This window comes from Alosa pseudoharengus, unplaced genomic scaffold (assembly GCF_046254945.1).
Source record: "Alosa pseudoharengus isolate Yale_2024_CS ecotype anadromous, Long Island Sound unplaced genomic scaffold, YU_APseudo_1.1 YU_APseudo_1.1_scf_1, whole genome shotgun sequence".
Taxonomy (NCBI): domain Eukaryota; kingdom Metazoa; phylum Chordata; class Actinopteri; order Clupeiformes; family Clupeidae; genus Alosa; species Alosa pseudoharengus.
Genome location: NW_027468564.1, coordinates 25613112 through 25629807, shown reverse-complemented (window position 1 = coordinate 25629807; position 16696 = coordinate 25613112). Strand labels below are relative to the sequence as shown.

The 16696-nt window shown below is 41.4% G+C and overlaps 1 protein-coding gene across 1 annotated transcript in view; it reads left to right on the top strand.

The window, feature by feature from the left end:
- The window catches only part of LOC143123989 (NACHT, LRR and PYD domains-containing protein 3-like), a 29572-nt gene extending 13574 nt beyond the window's left edge, over positions 1 to 15998 (top strand). Inside the window, exons 5-12 of the mRNA XM_076285249.1 lie at positions 1471 to 1539; positions 3629 to 5396; positions 5783 to 5956; positions 7751 to 7924; positions 9240 to 9413; positions 11039 to 11194; positions 12510 to 12556; positions 14625 to 15998. Of these exons, the coding sequence (XP_076141364.1) occupies positions 1471 to 1539; positions 3629 to 5396; positions 5783 to 5956; positions 7751 to 7924; positions 9240 to 9413; positions 11039 to 11194; positions 12510 to 12556; positions 14625 to 15193 (3131 nt within the window). The 3' untranslated portion in view covers positions 15194 to 15998. The remainder of the gene's footprint in view (positions 1 to 1470; positions 1540 to 3628; positions 5397 to 5782; positions 5957 to 7750; positions 7925 to 9239; positions 9414 to 11038; positions 11195 to 12509; positions 12557 to 14624) is intronic.
- Positions 15999 to 16696: the final 698 nt, after the last annotated feature.

Sequence of the window (16696 nt, the reverse complement as noted above, 5' to 3'; positions counted from 1 at the left end):
CACGTAAAGTAGAACGTAGGCCTATTGTCCGAAGGAACCTACATTAAATGAGGAGATATTTGCTGAATGTCACAAAAAGTGTTACAGAAATTGCTTGTCATCGCTTATTCAATGTCTCTCTACCGAAACACCTGTAGTTTGCGGAGGACGAACGAGAAAGCACTCGTTTGATAAATCAGCCAGTAGTAGACAAATAACTTTTAGAAATAATCTGTACTGCAAAAACGAATGTTGGTGGGTATTTAAACTATCTAGCGGGTGTTTTAACAGCTGCAAGAAATAGAAGCTTCATGGTCTTTATGTTCTGGTTCGTAAATTATTTTCATAAGACTTCAAGTTGCCCTATAACTTTACTCTCCAAACTCTTCACTGCACTGTAGCCAATTAACTGACAGCATGATAGGCTATTTATTTTCTGTAGGCTACAATAAACACATTTATTTTTTCAACTTTTGCAATATTACGCACTTAACTACTGAACGCAAATCAGCAGGAGAGAGAATGCACGTAGCCTACGCAGCGTGTAGCGCAATGTGTAGGCTATTTGGTTACCAACTAACACTGTTAGACAATTCACTAACTTAAGACTTCAGTGCCATCATATACAACGTTTTTTTACACAACAAATACAGAAAGGATGGAGGCAGCAAAAGTAGAGAAGTCATTTCAGATGGTAGCCTAGAAATCTAGACGCGCCCCTAGCGGCAGCAAATGACATTTGCTGCCAGGGCTAGTCTAGCAACTCTCCGTTGACTTGTGAGCTCTAGAAATCGAAACTAAATCTGGCATTGAAATCGTGTATAGAGTCGTTTGTTGGGCTTAACATAATGATTGATGGCAGAGTTGCAACGGTTTGGCTTGAATTCCCTGCTACTTGAAAACAAATATCCTATTAAGTCCTATTGCGTGCAGAGGGAATTTGAAAGACAACTGATTATCCCGACCCTCGGACTGAGCACTGCGAACGGTGAGTGCCCAGACCCTACATTATAATGTGGGTCTGGCTCGCCAGGCTATTCAGATGGGGCAAGAACAAGGTGAATTTGTATGCTTGTCAAAACGTAGTCCTACCCTGCATTAGAGGAGCTGATCATCATACCAAGCACACTCGCTGTTTAAAGTCATACACCACGGTAAACTAAAACTAAAATGTTACAAAGGTGGCAAAAATAATATAGGGTATTATTAGCCATGACATTACTACACTATGAATCGTTCGTTCATTTTTTTTTTTTTTGGGGGGGTGGGGGGGGGGGGGGGTTCCAAAACTTATTCAAAATCACCCCCCCCCCTCTGTTTTTTACACAAATCGCACCCTGTAATATAATGATGTTTTACTTAGTATTTCACAAGATGTTTGTATTACAAACTGATGTACACAGTTGACATGGTATATATTTGAAAAAACAAAAACAAACAATTATTATTCAGCAGTGGAGAATCATCTTTGTGTCTCTTTTGTATTCAAAGGATCTGCTGGAGCAACTTCTGCACAGAAAGAGGATGTGTGTTCTTCCGTCTCATGTGATGCAAAGACAGGTTCCGTATACAAACATATTTGTTCGATTCAAGTGCATTTATCATAGTAGAGTAGCCTCAGGTGCAGTGCTAGCCTCATCCCACACCATACATTAGTATAATACAGCATAGAGCAGTGCTCTCCACAGAAAGATTAGAAGGGATATTTTGGGCTGAAAACCGCACCAATAAAAATAGTGATGGTTAGAGAATGTTCAGTGTCCCTAAAGGAATGCATGTCTTGACAGACACATGTTTCTTCAAGGAAGTACTGTATAATTGTTTTAAAGGAACACACCACCGTTTTATAAAATTGGGTATTCTTCATCTCCCTTAGAGTTAGATAAGTGAGCAAAAACATTTTTGTCTCCGTGCATGCATTGTCGTAGTGCAGTAGCACCCCCGCTATGTTAGCTTAGCATAGTGAATGGAATCCTTTGTAGCCAGGTTGTATGTTTTAAATAAAAGTGTCCTCCATCTTCACAACGAGTACAAATGGTAATTCAGATTAAGACGAGGTGATCTCCTAGGCAGGTATTGACTTGGGACTATATTGGGGCGAAGCACAGGCGATATCTCTGCGCCCAAGAAGCACTGCTACTTGGGCGCAGAGATATCATGCAACACATCTGTACTTTTCTCACTCACTACAGCACAGACAATCTCTGCAATCTAAGCTAAACATTTTGTGTCGCATACAGCAAACATCACCTCACCACCGAATACACTGTAAACAAATGCGGTCTCTGACAGCCCATGCTCCAAAAACGGCAACAATAACAACTTGGTCCAACCAGTGGTTGAAATGAGACTTTACTCAGAGTAAAAAATAGACTGTAGTCACTAATTCATGTTTGTTGAATACTCTCTATTATAACAGGTAGACTCCAGTCGCTAGTTCTGTTCAGTAGGTTGTCTCTCACTCATTAAAGGTAGTATCACGAATTTAAGGGCCAAAAAAGGCCCAGACATAAATGATCACATTCATCTAATCTTTCGTAGCGATCCGCTAGCTGCCTGCCCCATAAGCAGGCTGTCAAAAAACCGTGTCTCTGTATGCAGCCTAGGCTCCGAGATCTGTACACAAAAACAATTGCTACCAACAAGGGTTGGCAACCCCTCAAAAGCAAAATAAAGTGTTTCAACCAATAACCGACGAGATGCACGTTTAGGAGAGTTTTAATTGCATGGGAGGGAGGGGGAGGGAGTAGCGAGCTAGCTCTCTGTTTTGTTTAAACATCAACAGAAGTGACGTATCCCCACTATCGCCCTATACAACCTTTAAGATATTAAATTGTTTCTTAGAAAATAAAACAAACGGATGAACTCTGGCTAAATAGCTAGAAAATCACTCGGAGTTAGCTTAACTTAGCACAATTCACTAGAAGTGAGTTAGACCAGTTGGCCTATAGCTCCAGTGAATTTTGTGAAAGATATTACACAACACATGAGTACCTTTTCTACCTCGCCACATCACAAGCAATCTCTGTGCCCAAGTAGCAGTGCTTCGCCCCAAAATATAGTCCCAAGTCAATACCTGCCTAGGAAATCGTCTCGTCTTAATCTACATTGCCATTTGTACTAATTGTGAATATGCAGACCATAAGAATTAATTAGGGATTTTTTGGCTCACTTTTACTCAAGACATTCTATCTGGCGACGAGAGATTCCATTCTCTATTCTAAGCTAAGCTAGCGGGGTTGCTGCCAGGTATCACGTTGGCCAGTGGCAGCGGGAAGCATAACGCAACGCTCAGACTATAATAAGTTGTATCTCGTTCCTATGGTAACACAAACGATTTGCCTAAACTGACAATTGAATACGCTCGCGTTGCATTTTGAAAGTTGAACAAAGTTCAACGCTCAGCTTGTCAAACGCTACTGTTACGCTAGCGTTACCACCATTCTGCTAGAGTTGCCAGTGTTCCGCTAGCGTTGCCACCATTCCGCTGCCGAACCATAAAGAACAATAGGAAACCTGCCGCTGGCTAATGTGATCCCCGCCTAAGACAATGGAGGCAAAATGCTTTTGCTCATTCACATGATGTGTTCCTTTAATAATGGACTTATTTATCCTGTAGTTGAGTTTTTTTTTGTTCCCTTTTACATAGGTGATGCCATTGTTAAGAGCATCAGTGAACGAACCAAGAGGAGACTTAAGAGTACAGAGTACCTGTTTGAAGGTACTGAAGTGCGGAGAAAAGAAAAACTCTGTGAGGTCTACACGGAACTCTGTATCACAGATGGAGTGAGTGATGAGGTGAAAACTCAACATGAGTTGCGACAGATGGAAGTACAGTTTCAAAGGGAAAGATTTGCACAAGCTGCCATCAACTACAATGATATTTTCAAACTCTCTGCTGAACCTGGAGAACACATTAGAACTGTCATGACCAAAGGGATTGCTGGCATTGGCAAGAGTGTAACAGTGCAGAAGTTCATTCTGGACTGGAGAGAAAGAAGAGCCAATCGAGATGTGGATTTCATCTTAATGCTTCCTTTCCGTGAGCTGAATTTGTTCATCGATGACCAGTACAGTCTGCATGGTCTGCTCTGCGAGTTTCACCCTGAGCTACGGAATATCCCCAATGTGGAGTTGTTCGACAAAGCCAAGATAATATTAATCTTTGATGGTCTGGATGAGAGTAAATTTTGTTTAAATTTCAAAGGGAAGGGGTCTTTGTCAAGCATTACAGACACATCATCGGTGGGCATGCTGATAGTCAACCTCCTGAAGGAGAATCTACTGCCCTCCGCCTCCATATGGATCACGTCCCGTCCAGCTGCTGCCCACCAGATTCCTCCTGAGTATATCGACCGATGGACGGAGATCCAGGGCTTTAATGATGAACAGAAGGAGCAGTACTTCAGGAACAAAATCAAAGATGGACCGGAAGCCGACAGGCTCATGAAACAGATTAAGGCTTCCAGGAGCCTCTACATCATGTCTTCCATACCCGTATTCTGCTGGATATTAGCAACTGTGATCTTAAGAACGGGGACCAAGGGCAAGCAAGCGATTCCCCAAACACTTACTGAACTTTTCGCTCACTTTCTTCTGATTCAGCTCACAAGGACGGAGCAGAAGAATGAGGATTCTGATGACAAAGATGTAAGACAGGTCCTGAATTCCAACAAAGATGTAATCTTAAAATTGGCAGAGTTGGCATACCGAGAGCTGGAAAAGGATAATGCACTGTTTTCCGAGGAGAACTTGAAAGATTGCAGAATCGATACCCAAGACCTGGAGAAATCGGGTATGTGCACAGAAGTGTTTGTCTCAGAAACTGTGATCCTCCAGAAGAAAGTGTTCAGCTTTGTACACTTGAGCATCCAGGAGTTTCTTGCAGCTCTGTTTGTGTTTTACTCGTTCTCCACTGGCAACCTGGAGGTGCTGAAGTCCTTTGCCATGGAAGGACAGCAGCTGCAGCACGACCTGCTGGAGAGCGCAGTCAGGAAGTCCCTTCAGAGCCAGAATGGACATCTGGACCTTTTCCTCCGATTCCTTCTTGGCCTATCTCTGGAATCCAACCAGAAGCTTCTTAAAGGACTGCTCGTGCACACTCAAGAAAACTCAGGGAGCATCAAGAGGACCGTCCAGTACATCAAAAATACCATCAACAGGCACAACCAGTCCACAGAGAGATGCATGAACCTTCTCCTCTGTCTGCTGGAACTGAAGGACCGCTCTCTTCACGAGGAGGTGCAACGGTATGTGGAGTCAGGGGAACTGCTCTCGCCTGCCATTTGCTCCACCCTGGCCTACATACGTCTGGTGTCAGAGGATACCCAGGAGATGTTTGACTTGACAAAGTACAATACGACAGATAAGGGACGCATGAGACTGGTCATCGCTGTCAGGAGTTGCAGAAAGGCTCGGTATGTAAGATAATGACTGAGATATTGGTATAACACATTACAATTGTATGATGGTAATGTTCCTGACCAAAAACATGAGACTGGTCATCGCTGTCAGGAGTTGCAGAAAGATAATGACTGAGATATTGGTATAACACAACATTACAATTGTATGATGGTAATGTTCCTGACCAAAAACATTTGATAATGCTCCCACAGAAAGACTGATTGAAAGGAAATATGAATATTTGACTATGTAAACTTTAGATGCAATACTTCACCCATACCCTTGTCAGTTAGCCATTATTTTATATCAAACAGGACTGAAGCCATTGCTAAAGCTACAAGAGCATTGAAGCCAATGGGAGTGTTAACACATTGTACATTTTCTTTGTTCTTTTTTGTAGGCTTGTCCACTGTGGTCTTACCAAAGACTCATGTGAAACTATATCATCTGCTTTGAAGTTAGAGGGCTCTCAGCTGATGGAGGTCGATCTGAGTTACAACGCGGTGGGAGACTCTGGGGTGAGCGTGTTACTGGAGGGGTTGACTGACCGAAACAGCAGACTGCACACTTTGAGGTTAGTATAAGCACACATGTTTATTTCAATCTAAACCATTTTTGCAATGGAAACTCTTGTTGCACCCATTTAGGTGATGAGATAATATTCAATGGGATTTGAACTTGTGTTTCGAAGGGTGGTGGGTTCAATCCCTTGACAGCGCTTAGTTAGAAACTGCCGAGATAAGTTTTTTTGTTTTGTTATATAGACACAAATAGAACTAATTTACCTGTTATTGAATGAATGATTTTATGAATGTTATATTGTTATTGTGTGTATAAAATCATCGGAAACCAATGACACCACAATATGGCAGCTGGATGTTGGACATGTTGGAAAATGCAATCCCACTAGTCTCACACTTTTCAGAACACTGTACAAACAGATGGAGGTGAATCAATATATAAATGACATGAAATTCCAGTAATGGTATGGATCATATTCTAGACGACTCATTTGTAGCAAATACTTCAGTCATGCCCCTTGAGTAATAATACTGAGGATGGGAGCCAACAACCCCTTGGAAAAGTAGGCTTTTACAATGTTACATTGCTAAGTGTTTGCCCAAACACACCATGTAACTAGGTTATACCAGTGCCCACCGTGCCATTATTTTAAGGTTGCTAAAATTAGGCTTTGTAGGTAGATGGGTAGGGGATAGGCAGCTTGCCCCGCTAGGTTTTAGACCAAAAGCGCCTCACCAATGATTTCAGTTATAGATGGCATCCTTTGTTAATAAAGTTAAAGTTAAAGTTAATAGCAGTAGTTTATGAACAGTGCAGCATTTTTGTTTTCCACCATGTTGCGGGCTGACTGAAAGTAGTATGCTGGCCGTATATTGCCCAGGTATGTTTTAGACCAATGCTCCTCACCAACTCTATGCTATTCTCTCAGTGTTGCCCATAAATTGACTTGTTTGTGGCGGCCCACCACAATATCAACACTGACCACCACACAATGATTTTCCAGGTTGTACTAAATTGTGCTTAGATCTGGTTAGCATCATAACCACGCTGTGCTAATTTGTTAAAAACTGTTGTATTCAAGTTAATTCTGCAAATCAACCACCACAAATGGAATCCTATGGATCCTTTCAAGAGAGTTCCATTATCAGCATCATAGTTGGCCCCACAAGACTTCCGTTTTAACATTCCATATGTAAGGGATAATGTATAGAACGCCGGTCTTTACTGGGAAAATAATTCCCGACAGGGCGAACCGGACCCCGACGCGCAGCGGAGGGGTCTTGTTCCGCCCTGAAGGGACTTATTTTCACAGTAATGACCGGCGTTCTATACATTATCCCGCTTATTATACGGCTACTTGCCAAAACGAAATAATAAACTCCCCACGATATCACTTTAGCCTACATAACCTAGCCTATTTGTTACCGTTCATTGTGGCATTTGCTGAGAAACAAATAGTTTGCAACAACACACGCTGCTAAACTTGAATCAAACATTCTTTAGAACACAGCTGATCAACCGTCTGCTTTCACGTTTGAATGAAGTTCCAGTCCTTGCGTAGTGATATGAAAGACGTATCAGAAGCACAAAACCCGTTGCCATTGACAGCGGTAATTATATGTTTGCAGCGGTAATTACATGATATATCTTACCGCTAGAACTTTGGGAAATCCCATTCAAGTCAATGGAGCGTTCTACTAGCATTGTGAAGAGCCGTATAATAAGTTATCTTAATGCAGAGGAAGTAGATTGGGGCCCAAATAGAACGTTCAAGCATTGTTTTTGTTTTTATTGTTGAAAGGGTCCATACTGTGGGAAACACTGTCTCTGTTCCCTCTCCGTGCAGGATGGCGAGCTGTGATCTAACAGGAAGTACTTGCAGGTCTCTAGCATCAGCCCTTCAGCTCGCCGAGTCACACCTGAGAGAGCTGGACCTGACCAACAACGACCTGACCGATTCAGGTGTAGCCGAGTTGTACTCTGCATTGTGCCACCAGGATTGCAAACTCAAGACATTGAGGTACGATGTGTACACTGATATCACTGACTGTTCTCATCCTGGAGTCCAGAAATGTATATCTACAATGCATGAACATTAGGGAGGTAACAGGCATTGTGTTCCTTTCAGTATATGAAGAAATATTTTGAGTTTTAATTTGTCTCCAACTTATTCTATTAAAAGAATCTTTAGAAAATCATATTATGAATTTAAAATTGTGAATCACACTGAAGCAGGAGTTGAGTGTATTGTTACATCCCTAATGAAGTCATTCATTCATTCATGTATGTTATCCAATGCAACTAAGGCCATTGTTATACCAGAAGACTTTGACTTGATTTGTGAAAGATTCTTGAAAGATTATAGTCTTTTGAGTAAAGCTTGACTGGGAGGCATTAGTTGAAAGACTCCAATCTTTCCCAAATCCCATCAAAGTCTTCTGATGTATGGGTAGCATTAGTCAGATATTTTGGTGATTGCAAAGCCAGTCTCCTTAGATCAATTTGGGGTCAAGTGTCTTGCTCAAATATTTACTTTTAACACTTATACGCACAATATGAAATCTTGATACAGTATATCATAAAGTACTTTAATTAAAGCACAGTAATATTTAGCACCTAACCCCCAACTGCTCCAGGTTTGTATTGCTAAATCACAGAGAAAGAATATCCCTCAGGATCAATAATGGTACATATACTAATTTAATACTGGACTATAAGAATAGTGCATAGAGAATAGTGCTGGAAATGGAAATGGTTGGAAAAAGAAATGGTTTTGCCTGGAAACAATGTAATTGAACCTGTATAGGAATGGGCCTCGCCCCAGAGAACTTTGTTTTTTCTGCTGGAAATTGTTGATGTAACATGTTTGTTGTAACATGTCCCCGGTCGTGAACGGTAATGTGTTTCTTTTTAATAAACTGCCTGTACACTTACAAAGTTCTCAATGCTTCGGTTTACCTGTAGAGACCCTCATTATGCTACTGTGTAAGTGTGGTGCTATTTTGAGCCTTGTTAGTGGTATAGAAATAGCGATTACTTTTTATTGTACGTCTGCCCCGAAGGCTAGCGTTAAACGCTAATTAGCGGTTTGCAATAAGACTGGTCACATTCGACTAGCATGAAAACAAATCCCAGCGAACGGTCAAACTCGGTACACATGTGTTATTAACCCCTAGGTTCATTTTGCGCCGGAATTGTCCTTTAAAAATGGCACCCTTTTTACTGTGTTGCTTTGTGGTTAAGATTCTTTAACACATTTCACTTGAGAATACAGTAAACTAGTCATATTTATTTTATTCCTATGGATTATTTACATCTGCTTGTGTTCATGGCAGACTTGCACAGTGCAACCTCACAGGAGGCTCTTGTGTGAAGCTGGCTTCAGCTCTGCGATCGGCACATTCCACCATTTTGGAGCTGGACCTGTCAAATAACGACCTGGGTGACTCGGGAGTTGAGGGGTTGTGTGGTGCACTGGGTGACCTGAACTGCAAACTGGAAATGCTGAAGTAAGTACTTCACACACTTCAGAGGAGTATACCGTTTGTGTTTATATGCCTGACGAGTTCGGACATATAATCATAACATAACCTCTTTCTCTTATGCTCTTTGGTTGTCTTGTCTCAGTGAGAGGTTTCTTCAGCCCATCTCTCTCTATCTCTTTCTTTCTCTCTCTCTCTCTCTCTCTCTCTCTCTCTCTCTCTCTCTCTCTCTCTCTCTCTCTCTCTCTTTCTCTCCCATAGACTCTGTGGTTGTCTTCACCATACCTAGAGATTGGCATGGGGTACTTTCCATAAGATCATCTCTCAATGCAAATCAAACTAGCTAACTGAAACTAGATGTAATGCAGAGCGGTACAAAATATGACCGCCGCCCAGTCCAGCACATTTTTTCCACAAAAATAAATCGCGCTGAAAGGCCTATATGATTCTAACTGTCTCACTAAATTGCATTATCCACACTCAATTCTCACTGGTATCTGCTAGACAACAAGTACCAAAACATGATTAGTTCATAGATTTCACATGTAAAATTCATTTTATACAACCCCACCTCCATCTTGCCTGTTCATAATTCTGAGAAATTCTTGAATTGTGTGCATGTGTGCGTGTACACGTTTATGTTTATGTGTGTGGGTGTGTGTGTGTGCGTGCTTGTGTGTTTGCCTGCGTATGTGTGTTTGTGCATGTGCATGCATGCGTACATATGTCTACTGTGTGAGTATGTGTCATACGTATGATTACTGTGAATGTATGTGTGTGCGTGTGTATCTGTTTATGCACATGTGTGCACATGGAATGGGTTAACATCACCCCTGGAGGCAAACGTACGGAAAAAATTGGTCATCCTAGGCCCTACGGTTCTCAAGATATTCACAGAAAACTGTGTCTGCCCTACCCTCCTTTCGGGGGGTCCGGTACAGCGGGGGGGGGCTACAGATCAAAACGATGGTTCCATGCTATCCCTGTGGGGTTACATGCCCACCAAGTTTCGTGTACCTCGGTCTTTCAGTGTCCCGGGAATCCTTGACGGAAATTTGGACATGCGAAAAAGAAAGAAAAAAAAATCTGACTAAACCTATATGACCATGCCAATCTAGGTATGGTGAAGGATATGTGATGATGTGGGCCTATTTTAATTCCAAAGGCCAAGTGTCCTGGATCCATGGAATAACTGACTTAAAATAAATATCTGCCTGCCTCAATGGGAATTTAGCATAGGGGTGTGTACACATATGCCTCCTGTATTTTAAGGAAGAGCATGCATTTATTTACGATACATTACCAATATTTATTCACAAAGAAAATTGGTGTCCTTAAAGGTAGGATTTTTTTTTTAATTAAGGCATTAAGATCAATTTCCAAAAGATGATTTCTTTCCCCTATTTTTAGTCAACTTTAGCATGGGTTTGTAAACTTATTCTCACCACTGTAGTTGTGTAAATGACTGAACTGGTTGAATGGAAGTCGCATTTGTGGGACAATTTATATTGTTCTTTTTTTGTTTGTTAGTAGGGTATTTTATTTGTTGTACTGGTATCCTAAGTCAGTGTGTTACCTGTTGTGAAGTTTTTTTAATCAAATCTCTCTCTTCTCTCTCTCTCTCTCTCTCTCTCCCTCTTTCTCACGAATAGGCTCTCTGGTTGTCTTGTCACAGAGAAGGGTTGTGGCTTCCTGTCCTCAGCTCTCAGACAATGTCCTTCCCGCCTCAGAGAACTGGACCTGAGCTACAATTACCCAGGAGACACTGGATGCCTGAAGGACAAAGAGTGCCACCTAGAAAAACTGAAGTGAGTTTTAGTGTTGTTTGTGTATGTATGACCAGAAATGTACTTGTATTCATTTAGAGTTGATGTTTTATACAAAGTGATTTACAAATGAGGAATGACGTTTAAACTACAGTGCAATAGTGCTAAGAGCATGGACGGATTATCGTGACCACGGGCCCTAGGCACAACATGCGAACACATACTCGCAGTCTAACAGGTGGCATATATGGTTTGGTGTTATTTGTTTACTCATGCATTACCATTTTCAAAAATTGTGAAACCTGTGAGAAATAGACGAAAGGCTAATCATTGATCAACTAGCCTACAAGCTGAAATTTGGTATGAAATTGTAGGCTATTCTGTTTAGATTCTATTAAATTCTGGGGTACTGGCAGATAATTGGACTATTTCCACACAATTTTGAAAATAAGTTTTAGGATAGCTGCCTGTCATCTGACTCATCCAAACCATGTGCATGTGTGAAACAAACACTAACATGGGACTTGGACATCACAATGAATGAGGAATAAACAAATCTGCACTGATAAGAGAGTATAGCGAGGTTTAATTGACAGAAATTGACTAAGTTAGTATTTACTTAGTACTAGTTTAGTACTAGTATTAATACTAGTAGTATAGTAAATTGTTTCTCAAAGCTGCTGTTGCCTACTGGTTGTGCTTTGGGGTTAGTATGTCTATATTTCTTCACTTTTAGCTTTAACTTTGGACAAAATGTGTCACATATCAACACACATTGATTGTAAGCTATACCAGGCACTTACAACAAACAATAATGTGCTTGCTCTATGCGTAAATCCATTTTAAATTATGCATGTGCTTACTGCGCTACACTCAAAATATAATTTGCAGTAGTGTCTATCCCGCTCAAAAGTTTAGACACAAGTAGATTTCATGTTCATGAGTTGTTGAAGTAGATAGATCATCACACACCCTATGATTGTTATGAATAGTGTACTTGATGTGAGCGCATTGCTTGCAAAAAGTCTTTCAGGACCCCCTGGAGTGCTAAGTGCCCACTTTGCCTAGATGCATTAATCCGTCTATGCCTAAGGGTAATAGGAAATGCTTTGGAAATACAAAGAGAGGGTTGCCAACACAGCTCATTTTAATTTCAGGAAAATGTTAGATATTGCAGATCAAAAACACAGGGATTATTTATGATTGACGGTGATGATTGTTACTAAATCAATCCTATTCAGTAAAGGTTTTGATATCTTGTAAATAATTGTCAACTACGCAATACATGTATATTATTTGTATGTTTGTATGTATGTGTATCAATGTATGTTTGCATCTGTGTTTCCTTTCCTTACAGTGTGGATCATAATGACGGTTGCTGGCTGAAGCCAGGTCTACAGAAATGTAATTATGAAACCTCTGGATTTTGTTTTCTATGTATTTGCTGAAATCCTTCCTGTGTTCTGGATTGTGTTGATGTATCATCAGATAAGTCATAGCAGTTATTTTGGGGGTTTGTGTGTGTGTGTTGGATCCACAGATGCACGTCCAGATTGTTTATGTTTATGGTTGTTATGAAAACGTGCCATTATTGTTATTATTTAGAATATGTGCAGATGTCTGGGATACACACACACATATAAAGTGTATTTTTTTAAGTATATTGTTGGGGCTTGTTTGGGATACACACACACACACACATAAAGTGTAGTTTTTTAAGTATATTGTTGGGGCTTGTTTGGGACACACACACACATAAAGTGTAGTTTTTTAAGTATATTGTTGGGGCTTGTTTGGGATACACACACACATAAAGTATATCAGTGTTTCCCATACATTGACTAATCTGTGGCGGGGCGCCACAAAATAAAAATCGGCCGCCACACATACATATTCTATGTTTAATTTAATTTAAATTAAATATAAGATCAAATCCTTGCATTGCCATTGAGCTGTAGCCTGGCGGGCCATCCTATATCATTGAAATGTATAGTCTGGAATCGAACCATTCACCTCGCTTAATCCAAGGGGCGGGCAGAGAATTGTCTTTCAAACTGCCTAGGCATGCAATAAGCCAGCGCTACGACCATTTCCGTATCCGGTCGGCAAAACGGCAAATACATCCTTCTTCGAAAGCAATGACTTAAGTGCATTGTGTTGCTCAAATTTCAAAGAAAAAAAACAAATCCAACTCCTCCAAAGTTGACGCCAACGCCGATTCAAACAACCACTCTTCGTTCGCCATAGCCACCTTCCTTGTTGTTGACTGTCGTTATCCTGTTAAGCCCGCCTTAAGACTCTCTAACAAAATAGAGAACTGTGATTGGATGACGTCCACGGTGTCAGCCAATAGAAATCCCTATGGTTTGGTACTAGACGTACAGGCTGAGCAAATTAATTTGCCGCCGCTAGGGTGCGTCTAGATTTCTAGGCTAATTGAGCTGCGCTTTTTATGCACGCAGCCTTTCCTTGCCCCGCCCCACTCTCTCTGGTAGCCCGCTGCCCCTCCTCTGCATGTGCATTTAACAAAATATTCACGATTGTTGAAGGATTGTTGTTGCCACATAGAAGCATGAAACATGCATTGCATAGAAGACGTCTGGCTAAATTGCTATTAAATCCGCTTAGCATCGTGACCATGCTGCGAAAATTTGTTCAAAACTGCTGCATTGAAGTTAACTCTGCTAAGATCTTATCACAACATAGTAGGCTACATTGAAGAGACTAAACTAAGTTAAGTTATGCAATCAAGCAGTATCTCAAAGCTAACATTAGAATACTGTTTGGATGTCGAATTTAGCATGCTTCGCCTACTTACAGCTGCTTGTCAATTTCGTTGAAGGGCTCATTTTATTGACTCTGACACTGAATGTTTGCAAAATCCCGATGTAAATGGAAAAGTGTTTTCCAAAATTCAAAAGTGCTTGTCCCAAGGAGAAGTACGAACATTTATTTTAACTATGTAGAAAACGTTATGAATTGCATCCACACATCAGCAGCCTTTAAACTGTGTTACAATTGCAATTTGCAAGGGTTCCCTCACGAACGTCTTAAAGTGACAGGCACTCAATTAGACCTATACACTACCAAGACGATGCCCCCCCCCCCCCGTTGTCCAAGTCAGCTACCGCCACAAATAGAATCGAATTCTGTGGGAAACACTGTATATTGTTGGGGCTTGTCTGGGGTACACACACACATAAAGTGTAGTTTTTTAAGTATATTGTTTGTGATAGTATATTGTTGTTGTTATTAGTTTTTTAAATTATATTGTTGGAGCTTGTTTGCCTTTATTGTGATGAAAGAGACTGACAGCAAGCGTGTGGGAGAGAGAGATCGGAAGGGATTGGGAAATGACCCGGGTTGGACTCCAACCTGGGACCCCGTGGCCACTTGGACCTGGAAGTGGTGCGGGCGCTGTAGCCAGGTGTGCCACAGTAAGTGTAATATATATAATCTGACATTTCTGCAGATGCCTGGGAGCTCACACTGGACGTCAACACGGCCCACCCCGAGGTCCAGCTCAGCGACGGGAACCGGACGCTGACACATGTGGACGAGGAGCAGCCGTACCTTGACCACCCGGAGCGGTTTGACCACTGCCCCCAGGTGCTGTGCACCGAGGGCCTGACTGGACGCCACTACTGGGAGGCCGAGTGGAGTGGCGGCGAGGCCGTCATCGGCGTGGCCTACCGGAGCATCCGCAGGAAGATGTGGGGCGCCGACTGCAAGATTGGACTGGACGACAAGTCGTGCGGCCTGTGGTGTGAAGGTGGGCGGTACTTCGTGAGGCATAACAAGAACAAAACGATCATACCCCCCCCACTGGCGTCCTCCTCCTCCTCCTCCTCCTCCAACCCCACCCATTCCAAGAGAGTGGGAGTGTATCTGGACTGGCCCGCCGGCACCCTGTCCTTCTTTAGCGTCTCGTCCGGAAGGCTCGTCCACATTCACACCTTCTACTCCACGTTCACCGAACCCCTCTACCCGGGGTTCTGGGTCCACGTCGATTCCTCCGTGTCCCTGTGCCAGGTCACATGATGCCCACAGCCACTAGTTGGGTTCATCCAAATCCGGATGCCTGTAGTAGCACGGTAATACATCACATCATAAAAAAAAAAATCCATCATGGGACGATTACCCTGTTTTTGGACCTTTTAGACCTTTTTTTATGTTTGGACCCTTTACCAGTGGGGATGTTGTTACAACAAAAACTGTGGTTAAAACATGGACCGAATAATCATGTGAAGGAGTTGTGTTTTGACACTCCTTATTGTATAGTTATGTAAGTGTGTGCATAAATAACAGTACAATAATTCAAAGGTTGTATTCATTAGGTGTTTTTAATATTTGTTTAGTTTGTTCTTGGTTTTAGATCTTAGATGGGACTCTTGAGGTCATGTCTGCACTGGCTCCCTGGTTCATCTACTTTACATTCACTCACCCACCCTGTAGCTGCCTTGCTGACCTAGCTGTTGGCTGCAGCAACTCAAGCTAGGTAGCACCAATTTTCGTTTTATTTTTCATACCGACATTACTCTGTGACCTCGAGAACAGAGATCACTAGATTTCTCCTTTAAGTGTCACCTGTATCCAAAAATGTTATATTTTATGCATGTATTGTTTTTTTTTTTATCTGCACTGTATAGTATTTTGTTTTAGATCCAGTATTTGGTAGTATATATTTTATAATACAGCCGTTCGTTTTGTACCTAGTTCAGCATTTAGTTTAATTTAGTAATATATGGCCTGTGTGGTCATGTCCTGCAGTGTGTCTTTCTCTCTTTTATGAGACTGACTGCTCTTGTCTGAGAAAAAACGCTGAACAAATAAATTGTAAAACTGATCATCTAAAATATCTGTTTTATATTGAAGGTTCCGTCCACGATTCTAATGCAATCAAAACAACCATGAAAAAAAAAATATTAAAGATGACAACTGCGAGTTTGATGTTACATTCCAATACACTTTCATTACACATTTACACATACACTAAGACTGGACTGAAAGGATCTGTAGACAAAGCATTTAATTCTTATCAAGTTTCATTACTAAAGCACAGCTGATCTCAATTTTTCAGTTAACAGTCTCATAGAAACCCAGACTGCTAGTTTAACTTTATGAGATAAATCTCTTGTGTCACAGAGAGAAAAAGTGCAAGCAGAGAACATAATTCAGGTTTGAGAGACCTGTAGTACATGTCAAAACTGAAGTTCCAATGATCTACAAATCAGCCCTCCCTGCGAAAAATACCTCCCATACTGTACTCTTAAAACAGTCCTGTAGTGATGTAGCAGCCTCCTCACTCCTGGACTGTCTTTACATCTGGTTTGGTTCTGCAGACAACTGGTTTATAAGATGTCAGTGTCAGAAAGAGTGAACGAGCAGAGAACCTAAATCAGGTTTGATAGACCGGAAGGACATGTAGAAACTGGAGTTCTCACTAGTTGAACCCACAATAAACAAAAATAAATGCATGGGATATTTATGTTTACTCACTACGCAGGTACTGATCTCAGACTCTAAAGGGCATATAAGTAAGGC